The sequence below is a fragment of the Bos indicus x Bos taurus genome, chromosome 22 (genome assembly GCF_003369695.1).
Source record: "Bos indicus x Bos taurus breed Angus x Brahman F1 hybrid chromosome 22, Bos_hybrid_MaternalHap_v2.0, whole genome shotgun sequence".
NCBI lineage: Eukaryota > Metazoa > Chordata > Mammalia > Artiodactyla > Bovidae > Bos > Bos indicus x Bos taurus.
Window position 1 is genome coordinate 24899458 of NC_040097.1, and position 16419 is coordinate 24915876.

The 16419-nt window shown below is 40.1% G+C and overlaps 1 protein-coding gene across 23 annotated transcripts in view; it reads right to left on the reverse strand.

Moving 5' to 3' along the window:
• Nucleotides 1–16419, reverse strand: part of MAGI1 (membrane associated guanylate kinase, WW and PDZ domain containing 1) — a 639211-nt gene that overhangs the window by 124928 nt on the left and 497864 nt on the right. For all 23 annotated transcript variants that reach the window (XM_027523585.1, XM_027523581.1, XM_027523580.1 and 20 more), the window contains one exon: nt 6640–6759. In XM_027523585.1, the coding sequence (XP_027379386.1) occupies nt 6640–6759 (120 nt within the window). The remainder of the gene's footprint in view (nt 1–6639; nt 6760–16419) is intronic.

The window sequence follows — 16419 nt, forward strand, 5'->3', positions numbered from 1 at the left end:
CAATGACAAACAAGAACTCTCTTCACCCCACCTTTATTACTATGTCCCCCCAAAGCAGACCCTTGGCAACTGCCTTTTTGCAGACCTTCTAAGAAGCAGAACAGTACCATTATTGAAGGCTGACAGACATACTCCCTTCCTAATTAGCATGAAGAGATATGCAACACATAACTACAACTGGAAATGTCACATTGGGACTGCACTTCCATGCTGAGGGAAAAGCTTTGCAAGCTCAGAGTGTATAATCAATCAGCCTCTTCTACCCAGAGGCATTTGTAAAACAGGCATGTTTGGAACCACCCTCATTGAACATTCCGCCCTTACAAACTCTCTCCCAGAGAAGTCCCAAGGGCTGGCTGAGGCAGTGACCTGTCGTATTGAGCAAAAATGTCAACAGGAGAAAAAAAAAAAAAGCAAGGAAAAAAGGAGATGGTGCTTCTGATTTATTTCAAGAATGCCATCCAATAAATGAGCTCAGTGTCGCAATTAAGCTGGGCCAAGGAGGAAAGACACGTTTAGTCTTGTCTTCTGTGTCTTGCCTTGATGTTGACTGCAGCCAGTGACAGAATGAGGAGTTGGCTCAAACTGCAGAGCTGAGACCAATTATGAACTCTACTCATAACTCGTATGCCTTTGTGAGGGGTAATACTTAGGTTTCTTAAACAGTCACAAAGGGCATCTACTCTGTTGGAGGATACACATAATATGCCAGCATTACAGCTGATGGGGGTGGAAAATTCCATCATGGAGCCCCTGACACCCCACACCAATCCTGGCTTTTCCCAGTGTTTCTAATCTAAGCAAACAGTACCAACATCTTTCCAACAGAAGCAGGAGTCATCCTAGGTGGAATATCATCACCTGAATCTTTTATCTCTTCTTCTAATAACTAATACATTAGCAAGTCCACATAAACTTTTCATACCGTTGATATAATAATGCGACACTGCCTTAAAAATGGTGGCTCAGATGGTAAAGAATCTGCCTGTGGGAGATCTAGGTTCGATCCCTGGGTTGGGAAGATCCCCTGGAGAAGGGAATGGCAACCCACTCCAGTATTCTTGCCTGAAGAATCCCATGGACAGAGGTGCCTGGCAGGCTACAGTCTACTAGGAGCTACAGACTACTGTTAGCCCTCTAAGGACAACAATCATGTCTGGTTTTGCTAAACATTTTATCATTAATGGTTAAATGGATGCATGCACAAACTAGTAAGAGAGTCTACAGGAAGAGTATCCATTTCCAAGCAGCAGACTCAGGCAAGATGAGCATTTCAGTCCTGCCTGGGACATGACCTTAGTGAAAGGCATTTGGCCAGATTTGGTCCCCAATTCCCTTTAGTGTCTTAGACATTCTCTTTCTGGACCTCGGTTTTGTTTTCTGAAGAGATGAGCTCTACTGCCTTTCAGTTTAAACTTTTACAACCCTGAAATTCTAAACCCCAAACAAATACTGGACCTGAAAGAATATTCAGAAGGTTATCAGGCCTTGAGGCTTTATTGGTTCACTCTACTTGTCTGCCCTATATATGTCACAGAATGTACATAAAGAAGATCACCTCTCCTCTGTAGTGACATCCTCTTTGGGAGGATTTAAAACTATGTTTTCCAAAAGGAGATTAGCTCTTAAAGATGACCTTAGCTCTCTGAAGTCAGATGACGGAGAAGAGAAAGATCTTCTTGAGTAGGTCCTCAACCATCCTTGCAGAAGCTTTCATTCTAGAACTGCCCTAGAAAATATGGCAGTCATCAGACACATGGGACTATTTAAGGCTAAATTAGTTTAAACTAAATTAATTTTAAAATGCAGCTTCTCAGTCACAAAAATCACATGTGGTCCGTGACTACTGTGTTGGACAGCTCGGAATATTGAACATTTTCATCACTGAAGAAAGTCCTGTTGGATGGCATTGGTTGTACAGGAAGCAAGAAATGATTCCCTGATCTTCCATCTCTAGCACACACGTTCTGACCTTTTCTTGGTTCACACTGCATTTGCTTTCTCGAGATTCAGGCTTTAGGGTCGGTGCTAACACACCTGAACTCATGAGATACTCTGACAAGCTTCAGATCAAAGTCCATTTCTTCAAGGGGACTGACCCTAATGTTAGCGTCAATGGAGCACTCTTGTAGTTCTCTTCTCTGAGCACTCATCACTTCTCTAGAAGCTGTTTAAATTATTTTGCCTCCCAAGACTGAGGAGCTGTAGAGACCCTAGAGCCAGATAAGCCTGGGTTTGAATGCCAGCTCTATCTTGGGCTCACCATGTGGAGTTAAAAAAGACAGTGGGCATCTCTGGGCCTCATACCCTTCTTCTGTAAAATGGGGACAAACTGTCCTCAGCTCATAGGATTACTGGATAATTAAGTGAGTTGTTATACATAATGCACTTTGAAAAGCACTCATCATGTATATACTGAACAAACACTGTCAGAAATAAATCACTATGAAGCATAAGCACCTTCAAAGGCAGAGCTACTTTGATCTTCTGCCCCATACATCACACCCTATGCCATGGAAAATGTTGAAATGAACCATGTAGGCACAGAAGGGCTGCCTTTAAAACTGCACTGCCAGGAATTTCCTCTATAAATCCATTCAAAACAGTACAGTGAGACATTTGTACAGAGGTGTTCGCAGCAGTATTGTTTACAAAACATTAAAAGGTGGGGGAAGGAGGCATATTAAATGTCCACCTGCAGGGGGCTAGTTAAATCAACTATATAAATTCATACAATGGGATATTTTGCAGCATTTATAAAGAATGAGGTGGAACTGCGTGGGGTAACTGGAAAGATCTCCAGGATGTGTTAAGTCGACGGACAACAATACTTAGGTTTATGCCATTTATGTCTACGTTTTCTGAATCTTTGCACCAGACCCTTAACAGAGGTTTCCTGTGAGAAGGAGGAGAATCAACTCAGACTTAAAGATGTTTAAGTTCTTTACTCTAGAAAGAATTTCATAGTGTATATTCATTACTTTTACTTCAAGCTGTTTAAAAGTCTTGCTTTGAAGAGTGATTTGCGTTGCGGTGTTTTCCTCTTTGGAGCCAGGTCAGGACAAGAGGGAAAAAATGTGAGCAAGGGATATAGACAGTGAGTACCTAGGGAAGTAAATAAAGATATTTTACTGGTAAATCCACTAGTTTACTGACTAGGAGAAGGAGAAGAGAATCCATCCAACAGGGTGGCAATTTGGGGCCAGTCGTGTGTGTAAATATAAGAGCTAACGCTGACGGAGAGCTTACGTGTGTCAGACGCTGTGCTCAGCCCTTTCCAATTATTGTCTCATTTAATCCTACCTATGAGAAAGCACTATTATTATCCTCATTTTACCGAAGGGAAAAAGGAGACATGGAGCATTAAGTAACTTGCCAGAGGGCACACAGCTCAGCAGCAAAGGGGCTGACACTTAAACTCTGGCAAGGCCACAGCCCAGCCTGCAGGCTTGTTAGTGTCCAATTGACAGAATCCCCATTAAGGGGGCCCAGAGGGGCTCACAAAGATCTCTCCAGCCCTATTCCTGTAACACTATCTGGCATATCATAAAAATTCCATTTTGCTTTCACCTTATGAAAGTCAATACAATACATTCCAATTGCTACCAAAAAATTAGGAGCCGTCTTGTACAGCAGGGAAATCATACAGCCAAAAGGTCAAAATGCTGAAGAACACAGGTAAAAGGCTAAAAGACACTGGACCCATATGCAGCATGAGAATTTCAACTCTAAAATAACTGAATGACATTCACAGAAAGACGGATGACTAGACATTTTCTGAAAAACTTTTTCCTGTTGTTGCCCAGCAAGAAGTCGGGTGAAAGTACTAAGGGTCTATTATCACAACTTTTTAGTTACATCAGTATCATCTTGGCATTTCCAGGAAAGAGCATGGGATCTAAAAATCCAACAGCCGGGTCTGTTTCCTGGCTCTCGCCTTCTGGAACCAGCTGCACAACCTTAACAAAGTCCCAAAGTGCTATCTGGTCTAAGCATCCTCATCGAAAAAGCTGGGGATAATAGCTACCTCTGTCAAAGCGATAAAACTAATGGGGAAAAAAGTGACTCCACCTACGTACCACTTGTAACATAAACACCTCAATAAAATGAGTTGATTTTCTTTTTTGTCCCTGATATGCTGTTACCTAATCACATGCTTTTCTTTTTCAACAAAGTACTCTTTGGCTTTGCACAGCCACTCCGACCCTTAACCTCTCCAAACATGCAAATGAATATTTTTTATATTCTGGATTAAAGCTCCTCTGATGGTCATAATAAGTGATTTCAGACAGGACAACTCACTTTCTTACAGCAAAGAGGATCCAACACTTGCTCTCTTCTTAGCCACGTGAATTTTTAACCATATTCACATTTACAAAAGAACACACTGAAGAAGCTCTTGGTATATCCACTGAGCCCCCATCCCTTTTCTAACCTCACAACTAGGTCAATTCTTTTTATTGGAGGATAAATACTTTACAATATTGTGATGGCTTCTGCCATTCATCAACATGAATCAGCCATAGGTATACATAGGTCCCCTTCCTCTTAAACCGCCTTTCCATCTCCCTTCCCATCCCAGCCCTCTAGGTTGTCACAGAGCACCAGCTTTGGGTTCCCTGTGTCATACCACTGGCTATCTATTTTCCATATGATAATGTATATGTTTCAATGCTACTTTCTCAAATCATCCCACCCTCTCCTTCCCTCAGTTTTTCCAAAAGTCTGTCCTTTATGTCTGCGTCTCCTTTGCTACCCTGCAAATAGGATCAGAGGTATTATCTGTCTAGATTCCATATATGTGCATTAATATACGATATTAGTCTCACTCTTTCTGACTTACTTCACTCTTCATCCATGTCATTACTTCACTCTTCATCCATTTCATTAGAACGGACTCAAATGCATTTCTTTTTATTGCTGAGTAATATTCCATTGTATATATGAACCAGTCTGAACAAATCATTCTTCCTTGGGGCACTCTCAGATCTCCCAGCCCACCAACCCCCAGTCAAATCCCAATACTTCAAGGAAACTACAACAATGGATAACGATGGCTCAGACGATAAAGAATCTGCCTGCAATGCAGGAGACCTGGGTTCGCTCCCTGGGGTGGGAAGACCCCCTGGAGAAGGGAATGGCTACTCACTCCAGTATTCTGATCTGGAGAATTCCATGGACAGAGGAGCCTGACAGGCTACAGTCCATGGAGTTGCAAAGGGCTGGACATGACTGAGCGACTTTCACAACAATGGATAACCAGCAATACTCAAAGCAAATCTTCTTGTATTCACAATCAGGAATCTCATTAATATCTACCTAATGTTAAATGTATATTCAAAATTTGGACATGAACAGTAGGCACAAAGTTAACATTCTTCCCTGTCCCCACTGCAAAAAGTGCCCCTGAAACAGAGCAATTATCACGTCAGAGTTATAATGCCCCTAAGAAAATTAGTCTATTTTGTATTCATCCTTTGTTTTTAAATCTCATCTGCAAAATGCCACTGTGTTCGTCCCATAAATCCAGATTTTGAGAGTTTCTAAAAAGTACACAAAACTTAATAACTTGATCCAGTTATTAACAGTATCATAGTATATCCTTCTGTCTCAAATAATGACACTCAACAAAACAATCAAGCTATAACACTGTCTTCAGAAGATGTAAGTTTAATTTTCTCCCCACATTAGGCTTTGATCCCATCCTACAGATTTACTTTCACCTATGTGAAATGATTTATACTCATGTTATTCAACACAGTCATGTTTTGAAATATTAAAAAATGTTTATTCAAAAAGACCTAGTTAAATAAATTATGGTCCACGTATTCAGGAGATTACTTACTCACTTAAAAAAGAAAACAAAAAGCACTCTAGTACTGAACCTCAAAGACTCAGAAGACATACTTTCATGATATAAAAGAGTAAGATGCCAACTAGCATATATACCTTCTATAAGGGAAGATATGAGAACACATGTATGAAACAAATACATGTATGTGGACACTTGCATATATGTGTTTGTATTTACATTAAAAAAAAAAAAAAAAAAAAACTTCAGAAGAGTAATCAGAAATGAATAACACCGGTTTTAGTATCTGGGGAAAAGAGAAATGGAAATTAGGCAGGTGGAAGATAGATCTAGGAAAGAGCTTACTTACTGAATACTTCTGAAATATTCTGCTTTGAAATATTCCATGAAAATGTATCATCTATTCCAAAATATATTAAACATCAATTGGTGGTACAAATGACATTCCAGTCCTTTTGAGACTAAAACACCACCACCTATAACGTCACATTTTATGCTATGAGTCTTCTTCCTCTTCTTTCTAATACCATACATACCCATATTAAACACACACACACACGCCCACACTCACACGTGCCCGCATTTAAATCAACAAATTAAAGGAGAAAAATCCTGGAGGAAAAAAAAAATCAAAAGTATTTTTAAAGAGTTCCACAAAGCCTTATTCCATATATTTTGTTATTATTAATCCCATTAAGGTGAACTGCCATCTCCTACAGATGTTTAGACTTCACTAGTCCACAGAACATCTCTGCCTCAATGGCCCAGGATCCTCTGCGGTGCCCAGCAGAGAGGCACACTCATTGCTGCCATACAGATCAGCTCACCTTCATAGGTGCCAACTTCTAGAAGAGTCCCGCTCTGCTCGAGGTCCAAGAACTCCTTCACAGTCAGAAAGTTATAGTCCACGCCAGGCACCTCTCCTTCTCTGGGAGACCGGGTTGTGCCTGTGGCAGACAAGACAAAAGGCACAAGAAAACATCAGTCCACTGAAAGAGGAAGCGCCCCATCCAGGTGTAATTAAAATAACCAGTTCAGTAAGTACCTAAGCTGACAGACCCACCTACTGAGACAGGGAGCTGGCAAAGGTAATGTCTTTCTAGCAGAAAAGCATCCTGACTTTCATCCTCTCGAGCCTGGGCCCCTCAAATACCAGAAAGAGAAAACCAAACACAGCAAGGCAGCCCAGGGAGATTTTTATCACTGAAAAAAATGATGAATGCACTGAATGAAAAGGGTGAACTGTATTTTATACAGACAACATTCACAATCAGCAGCTTTTAGGGCTCCAGTAAATTCTAAAAACATTATCCACCTTAAGCTCAGCCTAAGGGGTTTATATTTTTATCACAGGCCTTGAAATTCTTGTGTTCCTCAATATATCCGGCAACTTCCAATGTAATAAGCCCTTTGAAGAAAATGACACCCGCTGCATAAACACATCACTAGAGAAATTCAATTGCCCAAGATCTGTGGCTGGATACCTCCCAGGGATCAAAATGTTGCTGTGTCTCCATGTAATTAATATGTTTGGCAAAAAGAGGCCACCCGTAAGTTCTGACAGGAGAAAAAGGACACTGCTTTTGGTAGAAAATTCTCCCCCTGAATTAATCTCATCATGCATTCAAAGACTCATAAATATAACAATTCTTCTTATGAAATAACACAGACCCTCTAGAATATTTAAGTCACCCAGCTGAGGTGCTGGGCGAAAGACCTGTCATTTTAGCCCACTCAACCTCGATCAAAAGTGAAGGAGTGTGGTTTACACTCAAACCAAAAAAAGAAAAGAAACCATAAGCAATTTCGGAGTACATACTAGAAATCTACATTAAATGGTAGGGGAGATTAAAAAAAAAAAAAGCAAAATTCATGATTTCTGCTCCAACATTTAAGTTAGGTAAGGCATACAACCAACATGGGTTCACTCTGCAAGGCACACTTACCCATAGTGCTTTTAAGTCATTTTTAAAAATATAATAAGTAGGAATTTTTCCCCTTACTCCTAGTTCTAATTCTCCCTAAAAAGCAATTACATAACCAACTTATGTTGTCTCCAGTGTTCATGGCAGAACACAGTCTCTGGTTACCTGCCCATGTGAATTCCCATGCATCTACAATGGATATCCAGAATTCTCTTACGTCAAGAAGTCAACACTTCTTACATATTTTACTCAAGCAAAACATTTTTAAACAAGTCCAATTTTTCTAATATCTGAAGTCTGAGTGTTACAAAAAGCTGCAAATTGCCCATAGTACCAGTTATGTTACAAATGTTTGCTTGTCATGCTCAGCACACCAGGACTTTCTGGTATAGAAGCCTGCTTGTGTAGTGTCCAAAAGTCTATTCTTAAACTGTTTCCTAAGTTGTTTCCATTTCTTGCTTCCCTGGCAGACTATGACACCCTTGAGGTACTTTACAATGTTTAAATTTACATCTCGGGTGTCAGGCATACAGTGGGTACTCCAGAAGCATAAAGAGTACCGTATACTGCTGTGGAGGAGGTACACATAGAAAGGGAATGATGAATTCATGGTCTGTCTGGTTCCTGAGCTTCTGCTGTTTCTCCGTTTCCTAATCTGTGAAATAAGGACAATAAACTACCTATAAGTTTGTTGTGTGTATTGAATAAGACAAGGCTTTTAAAAGGCCTAGCTCAGTACCTGCTAACAGATACACAGTTTATGTTATTATAGAATGAAATGAGTTGGTATTATAGTTCAAATTATATACATAATTGAGCTTCCCTGGTGGCTCAGATGGTATAGAATCTGCATGCAATGCAGAAGACCCTGCTTTGATCCCTGGTTGGGAAAGATCCCCTGAAGAAGGGAATGGCAATACACTCCAGTACTCTTGCCTAGAAACTTGCCATGAACGAGAAGCTTGGCGAGCTATAGTCCATGGGGTGGCAAAGAGTCAGACATGACTGAGAGACTAACACTTTCACTCTTTTCATTGTCCAGTTGAGAAAAAAAATCAAGGCATAGACAAGAACAATAGGACGGAGGTGATAAGAAGCCATGAGATTTCTATTATGAATGGTGAACACTTTAAACAGCTGTAATAGAGTATACAGGATAGATGTGTTCAAAGTACATCAACTCATCAGGCCAGGCTAGGTTTAGATTTTAAAGACAGAAACCTCTGATGGAGTGTGTAAGAAAAACAGAAGAATAAGTAGCACATCCCTGGGCAAACGGGATGTGCTACTTACAGACATCAAGAAGATGGGGAAATGGTGTATAAGGGAAAAAAAATTAAGAGTTCACTTCTGAATATGTGAAAGCTTGAGATGCCTATCAGACACCTTGGGTGTAGAGAGCTCTGGACAGCTGAATATGTAAACCAAAAAACAGATGGGTGGCTGGGCCCTAAATTTGAGAGTTATCACTAAACCACTGGCATTTGAAGGCAAGAGAGAGAATCTAGGGGAGAGACAGTATAGAAAAAGCAGTCAAGAAGTCTGACTTAAACACAAAAACTTTACAATTTTTGGAAACTAAGAAGAGGAAAAGATCCTCAGAGGAGATGAAGAGGCAGCTGTCAACAAAGCAGGAGCAGAGGAGGAGGGTGTGATGTCTCAGAGCCAAGTGCAGAAGCTGTTCAGCCAGCTATTTGGAAAACACGAAGTCTGCATGCATCATACTGGGAAATTCCCGTCTAGGGCAAGAACAGAATCTCTTTGAAACTTGCTGTGAAAGAATCTGTCTTAAATATGTTCTATATGGCAACTCTCACACTCAAGTCTCCATACCAAAATTCTATTAACTAAATCCATCCCTCCATTCCCAGCTCCCCAAATGCGGGTAAATGAGGAAGACCAAACAGAAGATCTGTTTGTTTGTTTTTTTAAAGTCTTCCACACCAGACAATATTTTGGTTTTTTCTCCCCTTCCTATAATCATCTTATCGTTGACATTTCTTCCAGTCATGTTTTCTGAAACAATCTGTCAGAGTAACTGTTGAGACAACATTAACCTCTGGGACTTAATTTCCTGAAAGGATTGAAAATAATCAAGAACTTGGGGGAAAATGGTACATTGTAGAGGAAAAATGAAAACATGCAGACACCATTTTCCCTTGGAAATAAATACGCTTAGAATGGCCTTTAAACAGCAGGGGAAGGGGGTGGGGGAGGATTCATCTCCACCCACAAAACCTTCAGGGTTTACTACCCAGACAAAACCTTTCCTCTCTGCAGGCCAGCAGGAGCTTACTGGAGTTATCCTCTGAGCAACCGGCCCTGGGCCTGGTCCACATGATCAGGCTCCCATTCAGAGATGCTAGGGAGAAAGGGCCTGGGAGGGGACCCCGCCCTCTCTTTTCTTTCAGCAGAATGACAGGCTGCCTGCTGGACACACGCCTGGCAGATGGCATTTCAAAGGTTTTTCAGGAGCCATCTGGGGTGGGTACAATTATTACAAACCACACTTCTAACAAAGCCAGAAGGGTTACTTCCTGGCAGAAGAGAAGTAAAACAAATTCTACCATGTTTCTCAGGGACAACGTATTTAAAAAAAACCACCAGGCTGACAAATGGAGGTTGCTTCCGGCTTACTATACCGTCTTTCGTTGGTCCAGCTAGAAACCAGGGCAACAATATCTTGCAGCTACCATGTCTGAACAAACAAACAGAGCTCACCCCTGGCCTTCCAAAAGAAAGAAGAGATAATCGAACACTAGGAAAAAAGAACAGCTTCCACTTATTTGATGCTTACCTATATCTTAGGTAAAGTGTTCAACAGTTAATCAACAGTGCTATAGCTAATCTTTCTCAGAAACACAGAAGGATTGCTATTATACTCACTTTTTTAAAGATGAGGAAGCTGACACCTAGAGAAGCAAAGTAACCTTCCCAAGGTCACATATAATTCAGCTGGGGAAAGCTATGATTTGAAAGTTAGGCAATCTGACTTTAGTCATTTGAAATCATTGTTGTCCAAAAGAACGTTCTGCCGTATGGGAAATGTTTCATAGACGTGAGTCTAAGATGGTAGCCACGAGCCACATCTGGTTATTATTATTATTTTTATTAAATACATTTCAGGTGCACAGCATTAAAGTTCAACACGTGTACACATGTAGCTATTGATATGTGGCTAACGTGACAGAGGAACTGAACGGAAATTTTATCTAATGTTAATTACTTTAGATTTAAAGAGGCACACGTGGCTAGCGGCAACTGGATTGGCCAGTGCATTTCTAAACCAGGAGGGCGTTTCCAGTCCTATGTTCACTACCATGCCCGCAAAGCACGTTCAGCTTTTGAAATAAAAATAAGAACCATATCAAATTGCTTGAGAAGGAAATGGCAACCCACTCCAGTATTCTTGTCTGGGAAATGCCATGGACACAGGAGCCTGGCAAACAACAGTCCACAGGGTCACAGAGAGTCAGACATGACTTACCGACTTAACAACAACAGTCAAACGGCAGAATCTTGTCCTCACACAGGAAACTCATCCTTTAAAAGCCTCTTATCTGCTTTGAAAAATGACAGTCAAGCTTTATGTTTCTTTTGGATATGGTATCTTGGGAAAAAAGTCTTCCTAGATATTTGTGCCATCACTTTTGGCAGCCAAAACAAAAACCAAAAGCAACAAGATCAAAACAAAAGCAGTCCTCCAAAATACATACACACACACAAAGTGAGTTCCTGTGAACATAGGAATGAGTAAATGAAATATGGTAGATCTGCCCTTAGGAAATTTTTTTTTCCTCTGTAAAGAAGTACTAGTTAGATGCCCAAGCAGTTATGAGAAAGAATATCTATAATATACAGTTAAGTAACATAAAGTATAAAAATAATCACTGCATTTTACTGAAAAAGAGAAAAGAAAGCCCTATGGGTGCTACATGTTTTCTGAGTTAATAAATAGTTAAATGGACGGAGAAGGCAATGGCACCCCACTCCAGTACTCTTGCCTGGAGAATCCCATGGACGGAGGAGCCTGGTGGGCTGCAGTCCATGTAGTCGCTAAGGGTCGGACATGACTGAGCGACTTCCCTTTCACTTTTCACTTTCATGCATTGGAGGAGGAAATGGCAACCCACTCCAGTGTTCTTGCCTGGAGAATCCCGGGGACGGGGGAGCCTGGTGGGCTGCCGTCTATGGGGTCGCACAGAGTTGGACATGACTGAAGTGACGTAGCAGCAGCAAATGGATGGAATAAATCCTTAACAGCGGTAACCAGAAGAGGGTGGGTGCAGAAATGGGAGGAGAAAAAAAAATTGTTTCTTTACATCCCTCTGAATTGTACCACTGTGCTTGTAGTTAGCTGTTTTGGTATTTTATAAATCGAATAAAATAATAAAATAATCCTGAAAGTCCTGATTGTTAGGCATCCTACTCAAACAACTTCGATATTAGCTTAATCCTTGCAAGAACATGCCAAAGAATAGAGGCTCCAACTGAATCAACACATAATACGTCCCAAGGTTTCCAACTATAGAAAGCTAGCATCAAGGTCCTCACTACTTGCCTTTAGCTATGAATAGGTTGTGGTTGTTCAGTCGCTCAGTCGTATCCGACACTTTGCGACCTAAAGTTAGGAGAAGGTGGCAATATTTTTCTGCCTGATTTTGGTTTTTAAATTTCAAATCATTCATCACTTACACAGAGTCTTTTTTAAGTGTTAAAATTTAACAAAATGTGCACCAGAGAAGTGAATACTATCAGCCTTTTCTGCACCAGATAAATGAATTTGAGCTCTGCCCTGCTGACTGTCTCAGTATGAATTAGCAGTACCCAAAAAAGTTTGCCTCCAAAGCTTGAGTGGCTGCTTGCTTCTTGGGCACATTGTATGGTTCATAAACTTTCAGTGTGCCTGGCACGAGGGAATCTTGATGAGGAAATCAAAAAACTACCTTCCTTATCATCAAGCTCCACAAACTACGGCTACAGAGAACGAGATGGTTGGATAGCATTACCGAATCCATGGATTCGAGTTTAAGCAAACTGAGAGACAGTGAAGGACAGGGAAGCCTGGTGTGCTGCAGTCCATGGGGGGGCAGAATCTCACACAACAGTGACTGAACAACAAATGGCTACAGAAACAAAACCAGATTTGGAGCTCATCTGCATTCTCACCTTATTTCTAGAATTTCTTTTGAAATATCCAGTTCAAGCCAGAAAAAAAATTTTAGAAATGAAACACTAATATGCTATTTCCTACTGCTAAGTGTTCCCAATACCATTAAGTTTCAAGGCAAGTCATCACTCCAACTGGCCTCAAGGCCAGACTGCTAGTAGAGGGATCATTACTAAGAGTAAACTGTTAATACTCAATGGGATCATCTGATGTTAACTTCATCTGGGTTTTGCTTATCTAAATGTAACCAGACTTTCAAAAATCATAGTCACTCCATCTGCTTACAGGTTAAGAAAACAAGTGTTTACGTTGCTTGAAATTCATTAGATATCCAAGATAACCTCATAGTCTTTATTCTTTAATTGCCAGAGATACAGTAGAGTAGAACATGTTTTTTCCCCAAATTCACTAAGTTACCTACCACTCACACAATTTTTCCCCAGTGGCTCAGTGTAAAAAATCTGCCTGCAATGCAGGAGCCACAGGTTCGATCCCTAGGTCGGAAAGATCCCCTCAGGGAGGGCATGGCTACTCACTCCAGTATTCTTGCCTGGAGAGTCCCATGGACAGAGGAACCTTGCAGGCTACAGTCCCTGGGGTCACTAAGAGTTGAAAACGACTGAAGTGACTTGGCATGCACGCACACGGTTTGTGCCATATCTTGAGATCAAAAGAAATGCTTAACTGCTATATACCTATTAGAATGGGCTTTTAAAAAAAAACTTACAGTACCAGATGCTAGTGAAAACATGGAGCAACTGGAACTTTTTAATACATTGTTGGTAAGGATGCAAAATGGTACAGCCACTTGAAAAAGAGTTTGGCAGCTTGTTAAAAAGTTAAACACAAATCTACATAGGACCCCCAAATCATACTCCTAAATATTTATCCTCAATAAATGAAAACTCACGTTTATACAAAAACCTATATACAAATGTTTAAGCAGCTCTACACATAATCAGCCCAAAACAGACAGACAACCTGAATGTGCTTCAATTGACAATTGGATACACAGTGTAAAGTCCTTACAATGAACTCAACAACAGTTTAAATGTACACAACAATGTGGATTAATCCCAAATACATTTTAATAAGTGTAAAAAAAAAAAAAGCCAGACTCAAAAGGTTAGATACTGCATATTCCATTTCAGTGATAGTCTATAAAAGGCAAAACTACAATAGAGATGGAGAATAAACCAGCTGTTGCCAAGTGTATGGTTGACGTTGACTGCAAGGGGGCAGCACCAGGGAATGGGAGGAGTGGAGAGGGTTTGAGGAGGCAGAAAAGTTCTGTATCCTGATTGCGGTGGAAGGTGAAGGACAATGTACTTCTCAAAACCTATAGAACTGTACACGACAAAGAGCAGATTTTACTGTTATAAAACTTCAAAAAGGAAACACTTAGCATTACCTACAATGAACAATCAGTTCCAGCCTGTCATAAACAACTAAAAATAAATACAACAAAAATAAAATTGGTTCATTTTATCTAGAGTCTTAGGCTCTGAGCCTGAAGTCCACATTCTCTCATTACAAAGGGAGATTAACAAACATTAGAGATTTATTAGCTCCAAACTGAGACTTTCTCCTTAACACAATTACAAGCATTTTATTTTTAATTACAGAGAGTCATATGCTCAGTATTAGATTAGATCTTTAAGTAGCATCAAGAACACTGCTTAAAATCATCTCACTTCATCACGGAAGTCATGCTGGGAACCACTAGGACTAGTTCTCTACCAACCAGGAAAACCCAGGACAGACATTAGAGCCTCTAGTTTTTAAGGTGGAAAACAGCAGTTTCAGAGTCCTACTCCATCACCTTACTCTCTAAAGAATTTAGGTTGATCCATCTAAGTCTCAGCTTCCTCACCTACATTGAGGGTGGAAAAAAATAAAACCATCAAAATTTAAGACAATAATTTTAAGTACTAAAAACACCTATACCTCTGGGCTTTGTGCAGGTACAAAGGGAGATAAGGTATGTGCCACTCCCATCATGGTGTCCAGCGGGGACAGAGTACCCGAAACAAACAAGTAGGTGATGAGCAGCTGACTTGGATTTGGCTAGCTTGGAAACTCGGAGGTGAGTTTCATCAACACTCTTGGAGATATGTTCAAGGAGAAAAACCTCTCTGCATATGATTTAAATACATTACATATTATTTTGTTTTCCTACTAGATATTCTCACAGTCAAACCTGCATCATTTCTGGCCCTCAGTTAATGCAACCTTCTTTACCCCGGCTAGAAGATCATCTGCCTATTTACCATGTCAACCCCATCTATTTCATTTCAACATAAAAATGAAAGGAACTATCCTACAGTTAGGAAAGGAAAGGAAAATGTCCTACAACTAAGCGATCTTTATGTTTTTTAAAAATGGAAGGAAGGTATGTCCTACAACTAAGCGATCATTATGTTTTTACCCTGTAGGGATAAGTCCTAACTCTTTGGCTCCAATTCATGAATGCTCGTGTCCTCTTGTCACCATCTCAGAAATACAAATCTTGTAGCATGTACCATAACAAACATTTTTCTATGAGTACATGCCCTTTTCTAGGGAGCCTGACCAACCACAAGGGTGTAAATCCCCTTCCTCCCCAGAGATTTAGAAACAATGTATCTACTAATACTGACCACAAAGCCTTGCATGTCTAATAGACTCAAAACACTAGTGACTTTTCTATGGCACCTTAATCATGGCTTTAGGCACCCAAATGTGGAGCCCCTTGAATAGCTAGTGGGTGTTTCCTCCTGGATAAAAAGCACTTGCTTTTACTGAAACTTTTGTATTACCAGGGCTGCCAGTGAACAGGAGGCAGGAATAGAGAACTGAGGACAGAAGACCAATAGACCTTTTCTCCTAAGAGAATGTGTTCATGTTTAAAGTCAGTCCATCAACAGATGAATGGCTAAAGAAAATGTGGTATATATACATAAAATGGAATACTACTCAGTCATAAAAAGGAATGAAATAATGCCATTTGCACTAAGAAGGATGGACCTAGACATTCTCCAGTGGAGTAAATCAGACAGAGAAAGACAAATATCACATGATCTCTCTCACATGTGGGACCTAAAAAAATTATACAAATAAATTTATTTATAAAGCAGAAATTAATTCAGAGGCATAGAAAACAAACTTATGGTTACCAAAGGAGAATTGGGGTTGGTGGAGGGAAATAAATTAGGAATCTGAGATTAACATTTACAGTATATATACTATATATAAAGTATTTATATATATAAATACTATATATAAAGCAGATAAACAACAAGGACCTACTGTATAGCACAGGGAACTATAACTATATTCAATGTCTCACAATAACCTATAACGGAGAAGAATCTGAGAAAGAATGCATACATACATATACATACTTACAGATATATATATGTATAACAAAATCGCTTTGCTGTATACCTAAACATCGTAAATCAACTATACCTCAATTTTTAATAATCAGGAAAAGAACAAAATATTTAAAACAAGTGCCCTGCTTGTGTCCT